Here is an 18019-nt window from a genome sequence, read left to right on the forward strand (position 1 = left end):
TCTTAATGTTTTCTATGCGGCCCCTGCGGGGCAGAGGCTCTCCCTGTACAAACCGGCCTGTACTGACCCCAAAACGTCCTCCTGTGACAAACTGTAGTGTTAATCTGCGATGTTATGCAACGCCTCGTCTTTAATATAATAACGGTGAAACATACCGATGATAGAAACCTTTTGTAAGGACTGAGGTAGCGTTTCAGAACACAGGATCCTCAGCTCCTAAGTCTTACCTGTTAGCTTTCCTGTGTCTGTGCTGTGTTGGTATTTTGGCTGCATACTAATATGAACTTGATATTTCTCTTTGAAAGTGTTCTTAAGTATATTCCCCAAGACAGTCCCACCTAGAACTAATCTGTTTTTATGCTGGTCAGCAAATTCAGGTGCTAAAGTCAAAGCCTATCTATTTAGGAACCTTTTTTTAATGTTGCAACTGTTACTGCTCATGAAACTCTTCTGTTTGTTTTCACGTTATGTTGGAGCCTCATGTCAAATTATTTTGGTAGAGGATTGAGATTTGGCTCTTGAGAATAACAACTCTATTCAAGCATATTAATTTAAAAACTTTCTGACAACGTAATCTAAAAAATGTCATTAGGGAAGAAGTGCAGTGTTGGCTCCAACCATTGTTATTGTTTTCCTCCAGTTGTGTAAGTTCTGTTGGAAGGACTCAGCAATGCACTGCTATCAAACATTCAGAATGCCTCTGCTGGTAGCAGTCTCTGAGAGGGCATAGCTAATTTTGAGCACAGCATTCCTCATATCAGTATAGCGGTTACAGGAAATAAGATATTGATGCCATATATCCCTGTGCTCTAATTTTAGTCATCCCTGTAATAAAATGTCAGGACTGTACCGCAGAGAGTGCACTAAGCTTGCAGAAGTGAGTTTTAAGAAGATTACTTTTTGTTGACAATGAAATGGGCTTATTTATTCATTACAGACATTCAGATTCTAAAACCACCCTTTTGTATGGCATTCTTGATGTAGTACTTGTTATGTTAATAAGAGAAGATGTGAGCTTTCTGAGACTTCGGTTTACATGTACTCAGAGATCAAATTCTGATATTAGATATGCTAGGATTCTACATGATGAACACTTATTTGGCTTGTTTTGTTTATTTGCTTTGCTCCAATTTAAGATACTAGAATGTGCTACTATTCAGTCTCTTAGACTTTATAACTCATTATGTGTATATTGATAGCTTTCTCTTTTTAAAAATACACAAATGTGATTTCTTAAAATTCTGATTTTGTAGACCATTAGGGCTAGAAGCAGTGTTACTACAGTCACCTTCATGACTGGTGTGTAGTTTAGTAAAAGTTGGGCAAGCATTTGCACCTCTTTCAGTCCTTTGGAAAGGACTCTAACTAGTCAGATACATTGTAGGAGTCACTCCCACCTTCAAGTAAAATTAATTCTGAAACCTTCTGGCTAAACTGTATACTTCACATCTAGCTGAACAGACTACAGCACATTTTTACATTATAGTATATAAACTTAATTGTATTCCCTTCATGATGGGTATCTTTATTCTAAATACAGTTCTTTCTGAAGTGTGTGTGAGCTGTGGCATATATTACAAAACTCATCTAGACTTGCTGAGCTCTCAGTTTAGTAGTATGTACTCTGTAGATTGCAGTTAAAGCATAAAAAATTTAGACTTTAGTGAATTCTCAATGGAGAATGGAGGAATTTGAAGTATTATGGTTTCAAATTTGTTCCTTTTTTCCAGATATTTTTGTAGATCAACCTAATATATAGGCTTGGTAAACTTAAATTGTACCAGTAGATCATATTCCTTTTTTTTCCCACAGTACTACATATATGACAACCTGCCTAAAATTGTATGTAGTTTGATAACCGTGATCTTCTGTTATGTTTTATTTCCAAGACTTTATAAAGCAAAGCAGAACAAACTGAATAGGAGATGAAAAGTGCTCAGTAAGTAATGAAAAAGACTTAGATGGACAGTGTGAAGAAAATAGTTTGGAAAGCAGGAGGAAAAGATGCTCTAGACATATACAATTGTGCAAAAGGTCTTGGCAGATATGTTAGTGCATTTTCTTCCTAACATAATACCATACAATTTCTTATTAATGAGTAGAAATGTCTAGTCTGCCTGATAAGAATTTTTTTTTTCTTTTTTTTCTTGAGGGTTTGAACTGCAGTTCCGACTGGGCCCAACTCTTCAGGGCAAGCATGTCACTGTGTATACAAACTATCCAGCTTCTGGAGAAGTATTTGATCGTCACAAGTTCAGAACGCTATCATGGCACAATCCCACAGGAAAAGAGGATGACTCGGACAAATATTGCAAGTTAGATCTCCAAATTTCTGGGTCATATCAGTACTATTTTAGTCTTGGGTAAGTGAAGCACTGTACTTACAGCCAAAATGCAGTCTATTCCTTTGGTTTGTTTTAACCTGAAGAAATTGTTGTTAAGAATAAAATCACGATTTTTTCCGTGCATTTTTTAAGTGCAACAATGAAATCTATCTGAATCTGCTAGTGAAAGGCAGCAGCTGTTGAGGTTGTTGAAGACTTTCCAATACAAATATGTTCTGGAGAATTTGCTGTGGTGATCAATTTTCTGTGAATATTGGAAAAGCAGAACATTTTTGCAAGATTTCACTCATCAGCACTTTAGAATTGGAGGTTCTCTATTTTTCTAGCATAAAAGTTCTGTCATTCTTTACTTCAAGTTATTAACTTCCTTCTTTGTTTCAACGGAGGAGAATGACAGTGTCTGTAAAGGCCTCTGAGTTCCTGAAAGATAACTGGTAGTTAAATTCCCTTAGGTTTAAAAGTACGTTTAGCTCAGATCTCTTTTCCAGGAAGGTGATCCAAATGGACGTCTTTGTGTAACAGTTAGGCGGTCCTGTTTTCTTTGTTTCCATCCTTATTCTGAAAGAAGAATCAGTATTTTGTCTCCCAGGGTAACAAAAGTATCTTTCTTGTGTAGAGTTCAAAACTGTTAATAGTATTCTTGTTAGCAGCTGGCCTAAGCCCAGCAGAGGGATGCTGCCTACGCCATGAACATCCCTCCTCTGTTTCTTATTAGGTTATCTGCAGTCCTTTCTCCCCAGCCACTCCACTGAGTTACTGTGTATTTGAAATAGCGGTGCTTATTGGATTTTATTTCTGAAACTTGATTGGTGCAATGTGTGTTTACTATACCAATGAAAATTATTTCTCCTAGAAATGAGAAAAGTGGTGGAGGTTACATAGTTGTGGATCCTATTTTGCGTGTTGGAGCCGATAACCATGTATTACCTTTGGATTGTGTTACCCTCCAGACATTCCTTGCTAAGTGTCTGGGACCATTCCATGAGTGGGAAAATAGGCTTAAAGTTGCAAAAGAAACAGGTAATGTCAATACGTATGTAGAAGGATACCCCTTATTTTAAATCTTGTGATGAGAAAACAAACTTACACTGAGAGTTCACAGTTCATTTGTGCTTAGTTTGTGTATCAAATATTTTCCCCTGGATTCAATTTTAATTAACAGATTAAGTCAGTAGATTTAAGTAGTCAGATTTAAGTACTTGCAGAAGTGCAGAGATTCAGGATTTCCTAATACAGGAATCTACTTTTATTGTATTCTGTTGATTTCAGATAGGTATGAAATTTGTAGAAATGAGAGGACAACTTAAAAAAAAATACAATGTAAAATTTTAAAGTAAAGATTCAGATTTAATTTATACTGGATATTTTGAAATACTAGGAAAATGTGTATGTTGTAACTGTAATTTATTATGCTTCTGTCAGTTAACTTTTTTCACTGAAACTTGATTTTTTTTTTTAATTAAATCAATGGTTTCTTATTTTATAGGCTACAATATGATTCATTTCACACCACTGCAGAAGCTCGGAATGTCTAGATCATGTTATTCACTGGCTGATCAGTTAGAAGTAAATCCTGAATTTTCAAGCCATAACAAAAAATGCACTTGGAGCGATATAGGAGCTCTTGTGGAAAAAATGAAAAATGAATGGAATATGCTTTGCATCACGGATGTAGTCTACAATCATACTGGTATGATTTCTATGTGAATAACCAAGTTCGCCCTATAATTTTATTTTGTTATTTCCTTTAACTTTTATTTTTTTTTCCTTTATCTTTTAAGCAGCTTATTTTTCTCTGTCTTAGAATCTTTTAAACTGCAACAGCTGTGACTCCATAACAGATGTAAAAACATTTTGTATTGTTGCTTGAGTAGAGCCCATCTTAGATGGAATTACTGAACTGTGCATGCCTGTATTTTTCATAATATCATGCTTATTTTTATGATCTATTGTGTGCTACTTTCGGTCTATATGATGAATTTAACATTAACTTAAACTGGCTACATTATTGTTAACAGAATTATTATTGCTATTTTTTATTTTTATTACTGCTGTAATGATTTCTAATGTGTGGATAGGAATCAGAATAGAGACAAGGGCCTAGGATTAAGTGGTGAAGGAAATGCTATGTGTTGGTGTTGAAGTAGACAGTTTTGTTTTGTTTTTTAATCAGAAATTTGCCAGTGCACTGAAGGTTTTGCATCCAATTGCTCTTCATATCTAACACTGTCTGCCCTGCAGAGAGGGACAGTGGGACTGTTTTCAGTTTGACTGAGAAGCCAGTCATAGTATTTCATTATTTCTATGTTTAGCTATTACAATTACAAGATAATTTTGATTATATTTAAAATGCAGTCTTCACCTTATGCTCTTCTCTTGAAGGCTGCAATAATTAGTATTCTTTTGGCAGAAAGAGCAACAAATGTCTGTTAACATTCTTATTGTGGTCCTCCAATGCTTAAAAAAAACCAAAAACCCAACAACTCCCAATCAAAGATTTCTATGAATTACAAGCTTTTATTTGTTTTAGTTATTTGGTGTTGACTGTTGCCAGACATTCTTAGCCAATCTGCAGTGTAAAATGGGCTCTGTTGTTTGCCCTGTCTGTTGAAATGTTACTTTCCTAAGAGTGGTATTTGACCTTGTGTCTGAAGGGAACTTGGCTTTTTTGACATTGTCATGAGAAAAAAAAAAATCTTTCCCTTTAACAACTAACAAAAAGTTTATTTGATTTCACACATGCTTGAGATCTTGTATATTTGCATGCTACCAAGGAAAATGTTTTTGAGGACAGAAATATCTAAGTTAAAACTAATTATTAGACTTCAAAATATACTTGAGAAAACAGCAACATTTTTACTTGGTTACATTAGCTGAAGGACTTTGCCAGTTTTCAAATTATTTTTCGTTGGTGGGGTGAATGAGTAAACTATTTTTTTAGTTATACCATGGTGTATGGATGCTTATAAGTGTCTTCAAATGACCAAGGTTCTGACTTCAGTTATTAATCAAACTGTATTTGATGGCTTCAAGCTTCTGTACTCAAAAAGAGAGATGAATGTTTTTTTTCTCCTTTTGGTTGTTAATTAACTTCCTGATTCACAACTGACTACAAACTTAGCTAAATGCCAGATTTAGCATAAGCAGAAATATATGTAAATGATCATTGACTGCTAAAGCTGTAGTTTTGCATGTGCAGATGAAAGTATGTATTTTAGGGGCTTCTGAAATGCAAAACTGCATACTTAAGGTATCCTTTGTATGTACAACCTGATCAGATGGAAGTTGGACTTTTTTATAGTTAAATCATAAAAAAAATGTTTCTTTTGAATATAAAAGACAAAATTTTTAGTCAGTTATTTTGAGTGGGTTATGTATGCTGTGCATTATTTATTAATTCTACAGTATGTCTGCATAAAAGGCCTAAAGCACAGAATTATCTCGCGACAAATCCTCTCATGCTGGTAACAGCTCATTAGCTGTCTGCACACAGCAGTCATTACCAACATCGCTACTGTACAGTTAGATAATTCACTTTCATTTTGAGGTGGTTAAGCTTGAATGTTTGTTTGTTTGTTTTCTGCTGGAAAGAAGTGTAGAATGCTTCTATAGTAGAGAATATAGTATATAGTGGAGAATGTTAATTTCTCTTGGAAGAAGCAATGATGGCCTGACCATACATGTAATGTAGATGAATGCACCTTTGGCATGCTAGTCAGAATATCACAGATAAACTTGCATCCTCTGCCTGGTAACTGAGTAGGTGAGCCCTGTTGGGTGTTTTCCCTTCAGTGTGTTCAAACAACCAACCTGAAATAAGAATAATGTGTTCACTTGCATTTACTTTTTACCAAGAGTTAGAAAAAAGACAATTCTTCCTTTTATAAAGGAAATAAAATACATTTTATTTATCTTTCAGAGAAGTCTACTATTGTCTAAATGCAATTTAACACTTGCAGTAAATCCTGCTTCCAATCCCTTGGCCAATGACATCAAACACTGCCTTTGTTTGGCTTTATAAAGGGAAAAAAGAAGTCCTAGGCAGCGAGCATCACAACTAAGTGTTGTTTCTATTTAATTTATATAACAATAAATCAGTCTTTGGAAAAGCATGGAATAGGGCAATGTTCTTTACGTGAGGATGTAACAACTTTTAGAACTTGGTTGTGTAATTCTCCATCTTTCTATTGAAATATTTTTATACTTGTTTGTGTGATTTGTCACTCTCTGTAACAAATGTAATCACAAGTTTTGCTTTGTGCATTTTTTTTTTCTCTAGAAGCAGATTTTTTTTTAATGTTGTAAATCATTGAATCATTTATGTTGGAAAAGATCCATAAGAATATCGAGTCCAACCATTGCCTAACTATCAAGTCCACTGCTAAGCCATGTCCCTAAATGCCACATCTGCACATCTCTTAAATACTTCCAGGGATGATAACTCTATTACTTCCCTAGGCACTCTTCCAATGCCTAGCTACTTTTCTGTAAAGAAACGCTTCCTGATATTCCATCAAAACCTTCGGCACAAACCAGATGCCATTTCTTATCATCTTATCAGAAAACGTAGTTCTGTTCTTTACCGGAATCAGTTTACCAAAAGCCTGTTGACTTTTTCTTTTTTTTTTTTTCCCCAATAGTAACAATAGATTTAGATTGTACTGCCTATTTAGAATTCATTGTATGTAGTCATGGAAGTCCTTTGTAGTAAATTCTGGTTCTTCTTGAATGAGTAGGCTAGGATAGTTTGGGCTTTTGAGCATGGGGTGGCTTTGTTTGTTTGTTTGCTTTATGAAAGGCACATATTAAAAAAAAAAAAGTTCTGTGGTTGGTCCAATCTCACATTTCTTAGCATGAGTTTATTATTACTTTATGTAGCTTTAAAATAAGTAAAGTACTGTTACTTGTACATGACATTTTAAACCATGAAGAGCTTAGCTTCCAGAAATGGTTTGACCTTATAAACATGGAGTTTTGCCATGTTCGTAATGGTCTTGAAATGTAACGCAGGAGGTGTATGAATAGCTCTTCTAAACTACAGAGTGGGAAAGTACACTCTTTTCTTTACCTTTGACTTTTTTTTGTTTGGACTTGGAGCTAAACAAACTTGTTTTTGTTGTTACTTTTTCTACTACTATTTGGAGCATGTTAATGACTGTTTCTTGGTTTTCAATATAATAATTCATTATTTTTTTTCCTTCTGTTTGATACTTTCACTGCTTTTCTGAACTAGTGGGTTAAGATGTGTTTTTTGAAGAATGATCAAAAAAATCTTGGAAAGTTTGAGCAGCAACTTTTTTTTGTTATATCCAAAACAGCATGTGGTGTATATTCTTTCTCAATTGCAGATATTCATTTAAAATGTGTATTGAAATTATTTTCAGTTAAACTATATGATTAGGACAATTTCAAAAATAGAAAGAAGTTAACAATTGAAGCCTTTTTTCTTTGTTACATTACTAGAATTGAAGTTCCTGTTGCTCTATATGTTTTAAAATCATACTGCTCTATGCATACTAATGTATTAGAAATTCACACCCAGTTTCAAGTTAAGATTCCTTAACTTTGAATTCTTACCAAACAATACATGTGGATGCCACTGGATACAACTGGAAAATAGTGACATCCATGTTTGATGTGAACTAGTGTTCACTTTGCCTGCACAGACAGTGTACTGCTACTACTCATGCGAGATGCTGTGGCAACCCTTTCCACCACTGTCGTTTCAGTTATTTACACAAGCTGCTTTTGATTGCTTACACAAGCTAATCAATCCTTAAAAGCCCAATGTTGTATACTTTAATTTTTTATTTTATTTTATTTTTGGGGGGGAGGGGGTATATTTTCCTAACATCTTACTCTGTGCAGCATCAGGTAAGAATGAAAATATACGTAACACCTTAGGCTATTGTAGATCCTGGTTGGGGATGAGAGTTTTGCTTTCAACATACAATGGGAATTTCACATCCATTATTTCATTTATTTTAAGCAAAACAAATGTTACTTTTCTTTCCTTAGTATTTTAGAATTGCTGATACTGTTACATATTTTTACATAACAAAAAGTTTCTCTACCGTCTCTGAAACTGTTACAAAACAAATAGCTATCAGTAATGCACAGATCTGCATAAGATGCTGTTTGCTATTAGCATGGAAAACTTTAATTGAAATGTGAGCTACTTAAACATAGTGTAGTACCTTAGCTTTCTGGTGTTAAGATTTTTTGCATAATGTACACAAGCTGAATACTTATTTTTTTTTCTTCCTCCCTTTCTTGAATAAGCTGCTAACAGTGAGTGGCTCAGGATGCATCCAGAATGTGGTTATAACCTTGTAAATTCTCCTCACCTGAAGCCAGCCTGGGTCTTAGATAGAGCACTGTGGCACCTGAGCTGTATGGTAGCTGATGGAAGGTGTATTGATAAAGGGGTCCCTCCCTTGATTGAAAATGACCATCACCTGAATGTAAGTAAATGAGAAATAAGTGTAAGCTAATGAACATTGTAAACTGCTGAATAAGCCTTTACCAGTTCAAATTGTCAATCCACAATTCTGCTGTGGAAACACACAACAGATGTACTTTGCAGGTATATTTAACAGCATAAGTCTCTTCCTGTTGTTGTTTTTGTTTTTTGCTTGTTGTTTGCTTTTGCTTTTTTTTGTTTTTCCCTCTGATCAATTCATATGAGCACTTAGCTTTTCTCTGGTCATATTAATCATCTGCCTCAACTGATGTAATTTTTCTTTTTACAGTGTATCCGTAAAATCATTTGGGAAGATATATATCCAAAAATTAAACTATGGGAATTTTTCCAAGTGGATGTTAATAAAGCTGTGCAGCAATTTAGAACCCTTCTAACTAAAGGTAAAGAAAGAGTGTGTTGCTGGAGCAGGCAGATTCTTTATGATTCAAGAAAATTTATAGGTAAACTCCAAAGGGCCCTATCTGGAAAATCAAATAAAATCAAATAATCCCAATTGTTACCATGTGAAAAATCTACCACGCTGATCTAAGTACATGAGGATCTTTTGAGTCCTGGTAAAGGCTCTGAAGACTATGCTGAGTAGTCTGGGAAATAGTTCTGGAGAGAGGAGATTTATTGTTTTTTTTTTTTTTTTTAAGCACTTTTGTTTTTTAACCATAATCCAGTATCATAACTGAGAGCAAGTATTTTTAAGTAGCCAACTCTTGCATACTTTAAACTTTAGATATTCTTTTCCTTTTTACTCCTTCAGAGCTTTTTGTCTGCCTGTATTTTGCTTGTGCTTGAACTGTTTAAGCTGTATGTCTTTTAAAAGTAAATTTTATTTTATGGATGCTGTTTTCATTTTGTCCTCAGGCAAAATAGGCACTAAATCTGATCCAAACCAACATCTTCAAATAGTTCAAGACCCTGATTATAGACGATTTGGCTGTACTGTAGATATGAATATAGCATTGGCAACATTCATACCACACAGGTATTGTATCATTAACCACAAGTTAAAATTTACAAGTGAAGTTAAATTTACAAAACAACAAAAAAAAAATAACAACAATAAATGAAATCTTTTTCAGATATAAGAAAAATTTTATTTCACTTACATGTTTTAAAACTAAACTATTCTGATTGTTCTCTGCTCTGTCTTCCTGCTAAGCAACGGACCAGGTGCAATAGAAGAATGTTGTAACTGGTTTCGCAAGAGAATTGAGGAACTGAATGCTGAGCAATACAGACAGATTCATCATCATCAAGAGCAGGTTTTACAGCTTTTGTGTTTTAAATGCTGTATTGTTTTCCATTGCAAATAAATTCAGGCATTCTAATAATGCACAATCTAATTACTTCTAGGCTGTCAACTGTCTTGCAGGAACTGTGGTGTATGAACGGCTGGCTGGTCATGGTCCTAAACTAGGTCCTATTAGTAGAAAATATCCTTTAGTTACCAGGTATTATTTTTTTGTTGCTAAAAACATTAGAATCTATTCAGGGAATGTGAATACAAAGATCATTAAAAGTAAATGTTAAAAAGCATAATTATTTCTTTTTCTGTCCCATAAACATCACTTTATCAATTAATTGACTGTATTTTAAATGAAAAAAAAATGACTTAAATAACGAATGTGACTTTGGAGGGCATTAAGTGTTCTCAGAACACACTAAAACCTTATGTAGTGCAAATTGCTCTTGTAGTTGAAAAAGGTATGAAACTAGAAAAACTTGAAAGATTTAAATCTGATGTACTTGGTGCCACTAATGTATCAGAAGGTCTGTGACTTTAATTTTACACTACCACCTCACATCAAGATAGGGCGGCCTCTGTCTTTTCTCCTTCAAAACATGATACAAAATAGAAAACTCACCATCATTTATTGTTAACTACTGCTATTTGTATTTTTTAACTTCAAGTGGGTTCATAGCAGATATTTTAATTTCAAAGGCGGTGGATTTCAGTTTGTTGGTTTTTTTTAATTGCCTATCAATTCCATAGGTATTTTACTTATCCATTCAAAGACCTGACTGTGGAGGAAGAACAAAGTATGATGCATCAGCCAGATAAAGCTTGTTATTTCATGGCCCATAATGGATGGGTTATGGGTGATGATCCTCTTAGAAACTTTGCAGAACCAGGTTTGTAAAAGAAATTTGAATAGTCTTGTTAACCTTTTAATATTCTAGCCAAAGCATAATAAATAGACTACATGTTTAGTCTATTTTATTTAGTTTATTTTTTCCCACAAATATTCCTATTAAGTTGCAAAAAGCCAAATAGCAGGCAAATACTGTTTATAGCACTTCTATTTCTATTCAGCATGTTAAAGATCAACTAAAAAAATGGATTTGACATACCATTTCAGAAGATTTGAGACAGAAATTACCAGCTTTCTACTGCTGAAATGGAGCCATCTTGCCTCCCCTACTTCTGCTGTTTACCTTGTACTCTATTCCAACACCGCTAGTTGGCACTTCCATAAGACAGTAGAAAATTAATATGATAAAACTGTGAATATTATTACGTAAGTTAATGAGTAAAAACTGGCTTTTTGAAAGGTCCAGTGTGCACCAGTCAGGCAGATGAGCAGTGAGCACATGGAATGATGTTGGGATGAGACAGGGAGAGACTTTGGAGAGGGACTCATTCCTCCCCTCTTAACATCAGTACAAAGGAGCAGGTCACCTTTGGTACCTGTAGAACTGCTCTATAGGGAAGTCTCAGCATAACTGTGTAAGTAGAGTCACACTGAAAAAAACACTGGTTTGTCATTGTAAAATTGCTGGTAGCTATAATCTAAAGGAAAGGTTGTATATTAATTTCTGAAGTACTAGCTTACAGATAATTTCTTCAAAACCCTCAATTACATTCAAACATGAATGAAGAATACTGGTGAGTATTTTTGTTGCGTTGTTTTCAGGGCAGGAGGAGGCTGAGGTTGTTGAAAATAATATTTTGACTATTGTGGAGTTAGTTTAGGGTTTATATATTTATTAATAAATGTGTTTTAAAAACAAACAAAAAGTACCTTAAATATTCATTGGCAGGAGGATGAGATTAGGTAATACTGTATGCTGTGTCAAACTTCAATTTCAGTTGATGAAGAAGAGTTTTTCTCTGCAGAGACTGTATTTGCTCTATTTTTCTATTCTTTGTGGTCTATATTCTGCATCAGAACGGAAAGGACCATCGTTATGCTCACAAGGGGAAGGATTACTAATGATTGAACTGAAAATATTGATGTTGGTGTTAAAAGCCAACTACTAACAGTGTTATTTCTGTTACTGACTTCTAAGTTTATTTTAGATGTTTGTCAGCTCTGCATTAGGGGCACCTTCAGTATGTGTTCATAATACGTATGCAGGCATCATCAAGAAAATAAATCCACCTAAGTATGTGGATTAATTGTGAACGTAATAGACAGTATGTATTTACCATGCTGGAAAATACATACTAACTTCTTTGGGATCAGCAATGCTATTGAAGTGTTTTGTTTTGTTGGGTTTTTGTTTTGTTTTGTTTTTAAAGAAAGAAAAGGCTGCCAAATCTTTTGTGATCAGCTTTTTGAATTGAATCAAACAAAAATCAGTTTGATTTAAAAAAAAAAAAAAAAAAAAAAAAAAAAGCAGAAATATTGCTGAGTCTGCTCTAGAAGGGAATCCAACTGATACTCCATAATGAAGTGTGCTGCTGGCAGACCATTCAAAGTAATATGCAGCCATTTCACTGCCTTCTATTAGCTTTTTCCTTTACATGTTGATAAAGATAATAAATATTTAATGTGTTTTTCAGTTGCCTTTCAGATAATTGTCCTTCCTTCCAGGGATTTTTTTTTCTTTTGTCCAATGGTTTTAGTTACTTACATCACTGTGTTTTCTCTGGATTGATCTATGGCTTTTTTTGTTCTGTGTACTTGTGTTCCACATCTAGTCTCAGTAGGAATAATGTGTACCATAAAGCAGTGTAAAAAGATGGTACGTAAGGGCACAGGAATAGCAATTGAAATGCAGCTAGTTTAGAAAATTTCCCTTATTTCCTAAAAATATCCAAAGAAAGTTTTTTGTTTTATTTTTTAATTACCTGCATCAAGACATAATGTAGACTGTGCTTAAGTAATGTTTTTGATAGTAGAGCTATCTTAAAATTCCTGCTCTCTTCTTGCTAGCTGCTTGTTCTGACTGTGCAACTGTCACTGTGTATGCCCATAACATGAGCCTTATGGAGTTAGTCTGGCTGAATGATGATCTCTTTGCTCAGGCATGATTGCTTTTCAGATGAATAAATTTCCTATCTAATCCAAGGTTCAATGACTATCTAAAATCAGTATAGCCAGCCTGGAAGTAGCTGAGAGCAATGGAGTAGCTCTGTCTTCACTATCCAGAATGGTGCTGAGCATTCTTTGGCTCTTTAGTGGAACACAAAGTGCCACATCTTTTGGTACACATTCTATCCCATACATATACTATAATGCATTTATTTCCCTTACAGGTTCAAATGTTTACTTGAGAAGAGAGCTTATTTGTTGGGGAGACAGTGTGAAACTGCGGTATGGTAGCAAACCTGAGGACTGCCCATACCTCTGGGCACATATGAAAAAATATACTGAAATCACTGCCAAACATTTCCATGGTGTTCGTCTTGACAACTGTCACTCAACTCCTATTCATGTAGCTGAGGTACGTGAGACTAAGCACACTGATGGTAAAGCAGGTTCTGACTGTGAAATAAGTTCATACTGCTTATACAAAATCTGCAGGGTCTATGTGTGAATGAAGCTTACTCCAGTGTAGACAATGTTTCTTGACTGGCAATGTTTAGATGTAGTTTCAGTTACTCTAAACAGTTAGCAAAATGCATAGCTATTGTATGTTTTCATTCTCCATTTCAGCTGAAATACTGAAGGCACTGATGGGTATGGGAAACTTTCTGCCCATGCAGCTGCAGACTGAAATGAAGTCACTGCTAGTGTCTAGTATGTCAGTTCTAGTCTGTCATATCTAAGACTTGGTAAAAAGTATTAGTGTTTATTTGCCATATATGTTTTATTGTTGCTGAAGTAAACAGGAAGGTTTGTATATTCCATAATTTAAAAGTTTTTACAAAAGCAACAGAAAAAGTTAATTTAGTCAAGCTTATTGGTAAAATTTTAGTGCTTGTTGTTCTCTACTGAGCCCACATCCAGAAATTGTACTGAACTGGTAGTTTTACACAGAGTTTAGTTGTGTAGGATATTTTCTAGAATTATTTAGGTAATTTGTAAATTCATAATTCATAATTTTATGAATGTTACCAGTTATGACTATTTTCTTAAACTGTGTATATTAAGACCTCATTTATATTTGGTTAATATTCACACTGATGATTGCCTATACGTAGTTGACAATGGATGGCTTCCATTAAAAATATATTATGATCTATAGGAGATGCTAGCCACAGCCAGATCAGTCAGACCTAATCTTTATGTGATAGCTGAACTCTTCACGGGCAGTGAGTACATTGACAATGTTTTTGTCAACCGCCTGGGAATTACCAGCCTGATTAGAGGTACAATAAGCAGTTGGAAGTTGTATAGGATTGTCATGTATGCTTTGGAGTTTTTAATGTGAAACTAACATTGTTATGCTTTTTTTTCTTACATATTTATGTTCTTTGCTTTTGCAATTTTCTTTTCTTCATGTTGAACTTAATTTCTCCTATGTTGAATCCTAAACCTTGATTTTTGCCTGTTTGTGTCATCCTCAACTGTTATCTTGATTACTTAATTCTGGCTTTCTATTTATCCTTGCTGCATGGCATTTTCCTATTTCAATCCCTGCCTAGCTTTGAAATTTGTCCTCTTTTGTGTCTACCTTTCCCCTTTCTGTGGCTTTTTTGGCTGTGCTTTTTGCAGTACATGCTGGATGCAGCTAGAAAGTTGCGAGCTGATTTGTTTGTAGTGGCTGAACTGTTCACAGGAAATGAAGAGCTGGACAATATCTTTGTGAATAGTCTGGGCATTACCTCCTTAATAAGAGGTAGGCTTGCTGTGTATGTGCTATCTTTCCAAGTGGAGATTATACAGGATAGGATTTTTTCAGAGAAGTTTCTTTCTAGATTACACGCTTCTAATTTCATACTCATTGTCAAGTATTGTAACTTTTTGTTTCTCAACAACAGCAAAAAAAAAAAAAAAAAAAATAGTACTAGCTGTAAATTAAGAGAAGACACCCTGCATTAATTTACTGAGATTAAATATTTCACTTATATAGTGAGAGAGAAAAGAAACTGTAGCACAGCTCTGCTATGCAAGTGCTGCATCGTGACTGATTTTTTGTTGCACGAGTTTTTTAAATCCTCTGAGGAAACCATTGTAAATATCTGCTTTTCCTCCCTCTTTTACTTTTCCTACCTTAATGTATTATAGTAAACAGAATATTTCAAGGTTGTATATCTGTATTGGAGAAAAAAGCTTTAATGTGATATTTCAACGCACCAAAATAACAAATGAAAAAAGCTGCATTAACACCTCTGTGCATGCTATACTATGTGGTAGTTACTGTTACGTGAACACTTATCTATTTTGTTCTGTAGAGGCCATGACAGCTTATAATAGCCATGAAGAGGGAAGGCTAGTTTATCGTTTTGGAGGTGAGCCTGTTGGCTCTTTTGTTCAGCCACGTTTGCGGCCTTTGATGCCAGCAATAGCACATGCTCTGTTCATGGATATTACGCATGACAACGAGTGTCCAATTCAGGTGAGCACCTTAACTGGAAAACAGGTTTTTTATTCCTTTCTAAATTGACATTTCTGAACAATGGGAGGGCTTGATGCAGTCTGCATGCTTTGTATTTTTCCTTTTTGAGCAATATTTAGAAAACTGTTTCACGTCTTCAAGTTTTCATCCAGTGAATAACAGAAGTCCCACTGACTTCCAAGATTTTGTCCTCTAATAAAAAAGCTGTGTAAAGGTACTCAGTGAGCTGGTTTGGTTCTTTCATTCCAGCTGCTATGTTTGTTTCTGTGTGATGGTTCATCTGTTTTCCTACACTCCAGTTTTACATGAGAGGATGGAAGAGATAATGGTGTGAACTGAAGTGCTTATATTTGAGGATTGCTTTTACATTGCTTTTGCTAGTGCATTTGTAGTAAGTCTTCAATTGTGATTGTGAAAATTATGATCACATGGTAAGTAATTAATTCCTCTACTAAACTGAGTTTATCTTCTATTTGCTGAATCAGGAGCAATTAATTCTATTTTATTTGCTTTGTATGTGATTTATTTTATTTTCTATCCTAGCACCGATCTGCATTTGATGCACTTCCAAGTGCAATGATTGTTTCCATGGCATGTTGTGCTACAGGAAGCACCAAAGGTTATGATGAACTAGTACCGCACCAGGTCTGTGTTTACAGCTTAACTTCTGAATTACAGTAAAAATGAACATTTGATTCTATGTATTTTAGTACTGGGTTTTCTGGTGTGGGTTTTGTGAGCTTTTATTTTTGTTTTTCATGGGTTCATTTGTTTGTTTTTGGCATGCTGTTGTTTTGATTTTAAATTCCAAGCAAGTTACCTGGTTATCATTACTTTAGGATTGTCTAATTTCATGTGAAACCTGAATTGATTACATAATTGGAATCTCCGTTTGTTTTTTTCAGAGTAGTTGATATTTGCAAAAATGTTAATTTCCCTACAGATTTCTGTAGTATCTGAAGAGAGGTTTTACTCAACCTGGAATCCACAAGCACACCTGAATTCTGGTGAAGTTAATTTCCAAATAGGAATTCTAGCTGGAAGGCTGGCTATGAACAGGCTGCATCAGGAGCTGGGAGCTAAAGGCTTCAATCAGGCAAGATATGGGAGTAACAATTTGAGTTCTCTATACTTTGAATGAGCCTGTTTGTTAATGATATGCCTCTCCTAGGTGTATGTTGATCAAGTTGATGAAGATATAGTGGCAGTGACAAGACATTGCCCTAACACACACCAGTCTGTTGTGGCTGTAAGTAGAACTGCTTTCAGGGATCCAAAGACTTCCTTCTACAGTAAAGAAGTACCTGAAATGTGTATCCCAGGTAATCAGATTGGTTTGCAAGAGATAACGTGTGTTAACAATCACCTCTCATTTAATCTATATTAACAGCTGCAATGTGATTTTGCTCTCTTTAGGAAAAATTGAAGAAGTAGTATTTGAGGCTAGAACTATTGAGAGAAGTACTAGTCCTTACAAAAAAGATGAACGTTTTATAAATGGATTGCCTAATTTCACAGTGGAACTCAGAGAGCATATCCAGGTAATTATTCTTATTCACCTGTGTTCTGATGGAATATCTTGTTATGATATTTTACCTTAGAAAAAAGGCATTGAATTTCAGTTGCAAATATGTTTTCTTTTCTAAGATTAAAGACAGTAAAATTATAAAGCAAGCTGGAACTGCCATAAAAGGGCCAAATGAATTTGTTCAAGAAATAGAATTTGAAAATTTAACACCAGGAAGTGTAATAGTATTCAGGTACGTCATGACAATTGCTAAATGGCTGTATTAGTTGAAGTAGAATGTTAGGATTCTTTGTTTTTGTGACTTGGGAGATGTTATCACAAGTACTTCATTCTATGAATTATGCATTCATATTTCAGAGTTAGTCTTGATCCAAAGGCTCAAGAGGCTGTTGGTGTACTTCGCAATCATCTGATTCAGTTCAGTCCTCATTTTAAATCTGGGAGTCTTCCTGATGATCATTCGGCACCTATATTAAAAACATTATTTTCTTCGTAAGTATTCTTTGGGTTTCTAAATGAGAACTACAGTGGGAACTATAATAAGACCAAATGTAAATTTAAATAAAGAATTTTTTGCTGTTTCTGTGGTTGGATTTCTAGGTTGTTAAAAACTCTTGAAAACTCTTGAGGTTTTTTTTTTTTTTTCATGTTTAGTGCTGAGCTATTAAGTATTGATACTTAAAAGATTTCCAGGCTCCTTCATTAATGTTTTGTGTAATTGTGTCTTAAAGTAGACTCCCTAATGTGAAGTTTGTTGTTTTGTTTGTTTTTCCAGAATTGCATCTAAACTAACTTTAGCTGACTTAAATCAAGTGCTGTATAGGTGTGAGTCAGAAGAACAAGAAGATGGTGGAGGTTGTTACAATATACCAAACTGGTCACCCCTGAAGTATGCAGGCCTCCAAGGTAATAGTTTAGCATTCTTTGGGTTTTTTTAAA

At 34.7% G+C, this 18019-nt stretch overlaps 1 protein-coding gene across 3 annotated transcripts in view; it reads left to right on the forward strand.

Annotated features, from left to right (window-relative positions):
* The window catches only part of AGL (amylo-alpha-1, 6-glucosidase, 4-alpha-glucanotransferase), a 32606-nt gene that overhangs the window by 258 nt on the left and 14329 nt on the right, over positions 1 to 18019 (forward strand). Inside the window, exons 2-20 of one of the 3 annotated variants that reach the window (XM_065742167.1) lie at positions 2153 to 2363; positions 3199 to 3365; positions 3832 to 4035; positions 8628 to 8809; positions 9098 to 9209; positions 9685 to 9805; positions 9983 to 10085; positions 10177 to 10274; positions 10817 to 10956; positions 13307 to 13494; positions 14239 to 14362; positions 15389 to 15552; positions 16096 to 16197; positions 16496 to 16648; positions 16724 to 16874; positions 16969 to 17093; positions 17200 to 17312; positions 17438 to 17572; positions 17856 to 17986. In XM_065742167.1, the coding sequence (XP_065598239.1) occupies positions 2153 to 2363; positions 3199 to 3365; positions 3832 to 4035; positions 8628 to 8809; positions 9098 to 9209; positions 9685 to 9805; positions 9983 to 10085; positions 10177 to 10274; positions 10817 to 10956; positions 13307 to 13494; positions 14239 to 14362; positions 15389 to 15552; positions 16096 to 16197; positions 16496 to 16648; positions 16724 to 16874; positions 16969 to 17093; positions 17200 to 17312; positions 17438 to 17572; positions 17856 to 17986 (2724 nt within the window). Of the gene's footprint in view, positions 1 to 2152; positions 2364 to 3198; positions 3366 to 3831; positions 4036 to 8627; positions 8810 to 9097; positions 9210 to 9684; positions 9806 to 9982; positions 10086 to 10176; positions 10275 to 10816; positions 10957 to 13306; positions 13495 to 14238; positions 14363 to 14708; positions 14833 to 15388; positions 15553 to 16095; positions 16198 to 16495; positions 16649 to 16723; positions 16875 to 16968; positions 17094 to 17199; positions 17313 to 17437; positions 17573 to 17855; positions 17987 to 18019 lie in introns of those variants that run through there. The other 2 variants (XM_065742158.1, XM_065742177.1) reach the window with 2 other exon arrangements.

The sequence above is a fragment of the Cyrtonyx montezumae genome, unplaced genomic scaffold (assembly GCF_038088225.1).
Source record: "Cyrtonyx montezumae isolate F1298 unplaced genomic scaffold, pur_monq_1.0 scaffold_1, whole genome shotgun sequence".
Lineage (NCBI taxonomy): Eukaryota > Metazoa > Chordata > Aves > Galliformes > Odontophoridae > Cyrtonyx > Cyrtonyx montezumae.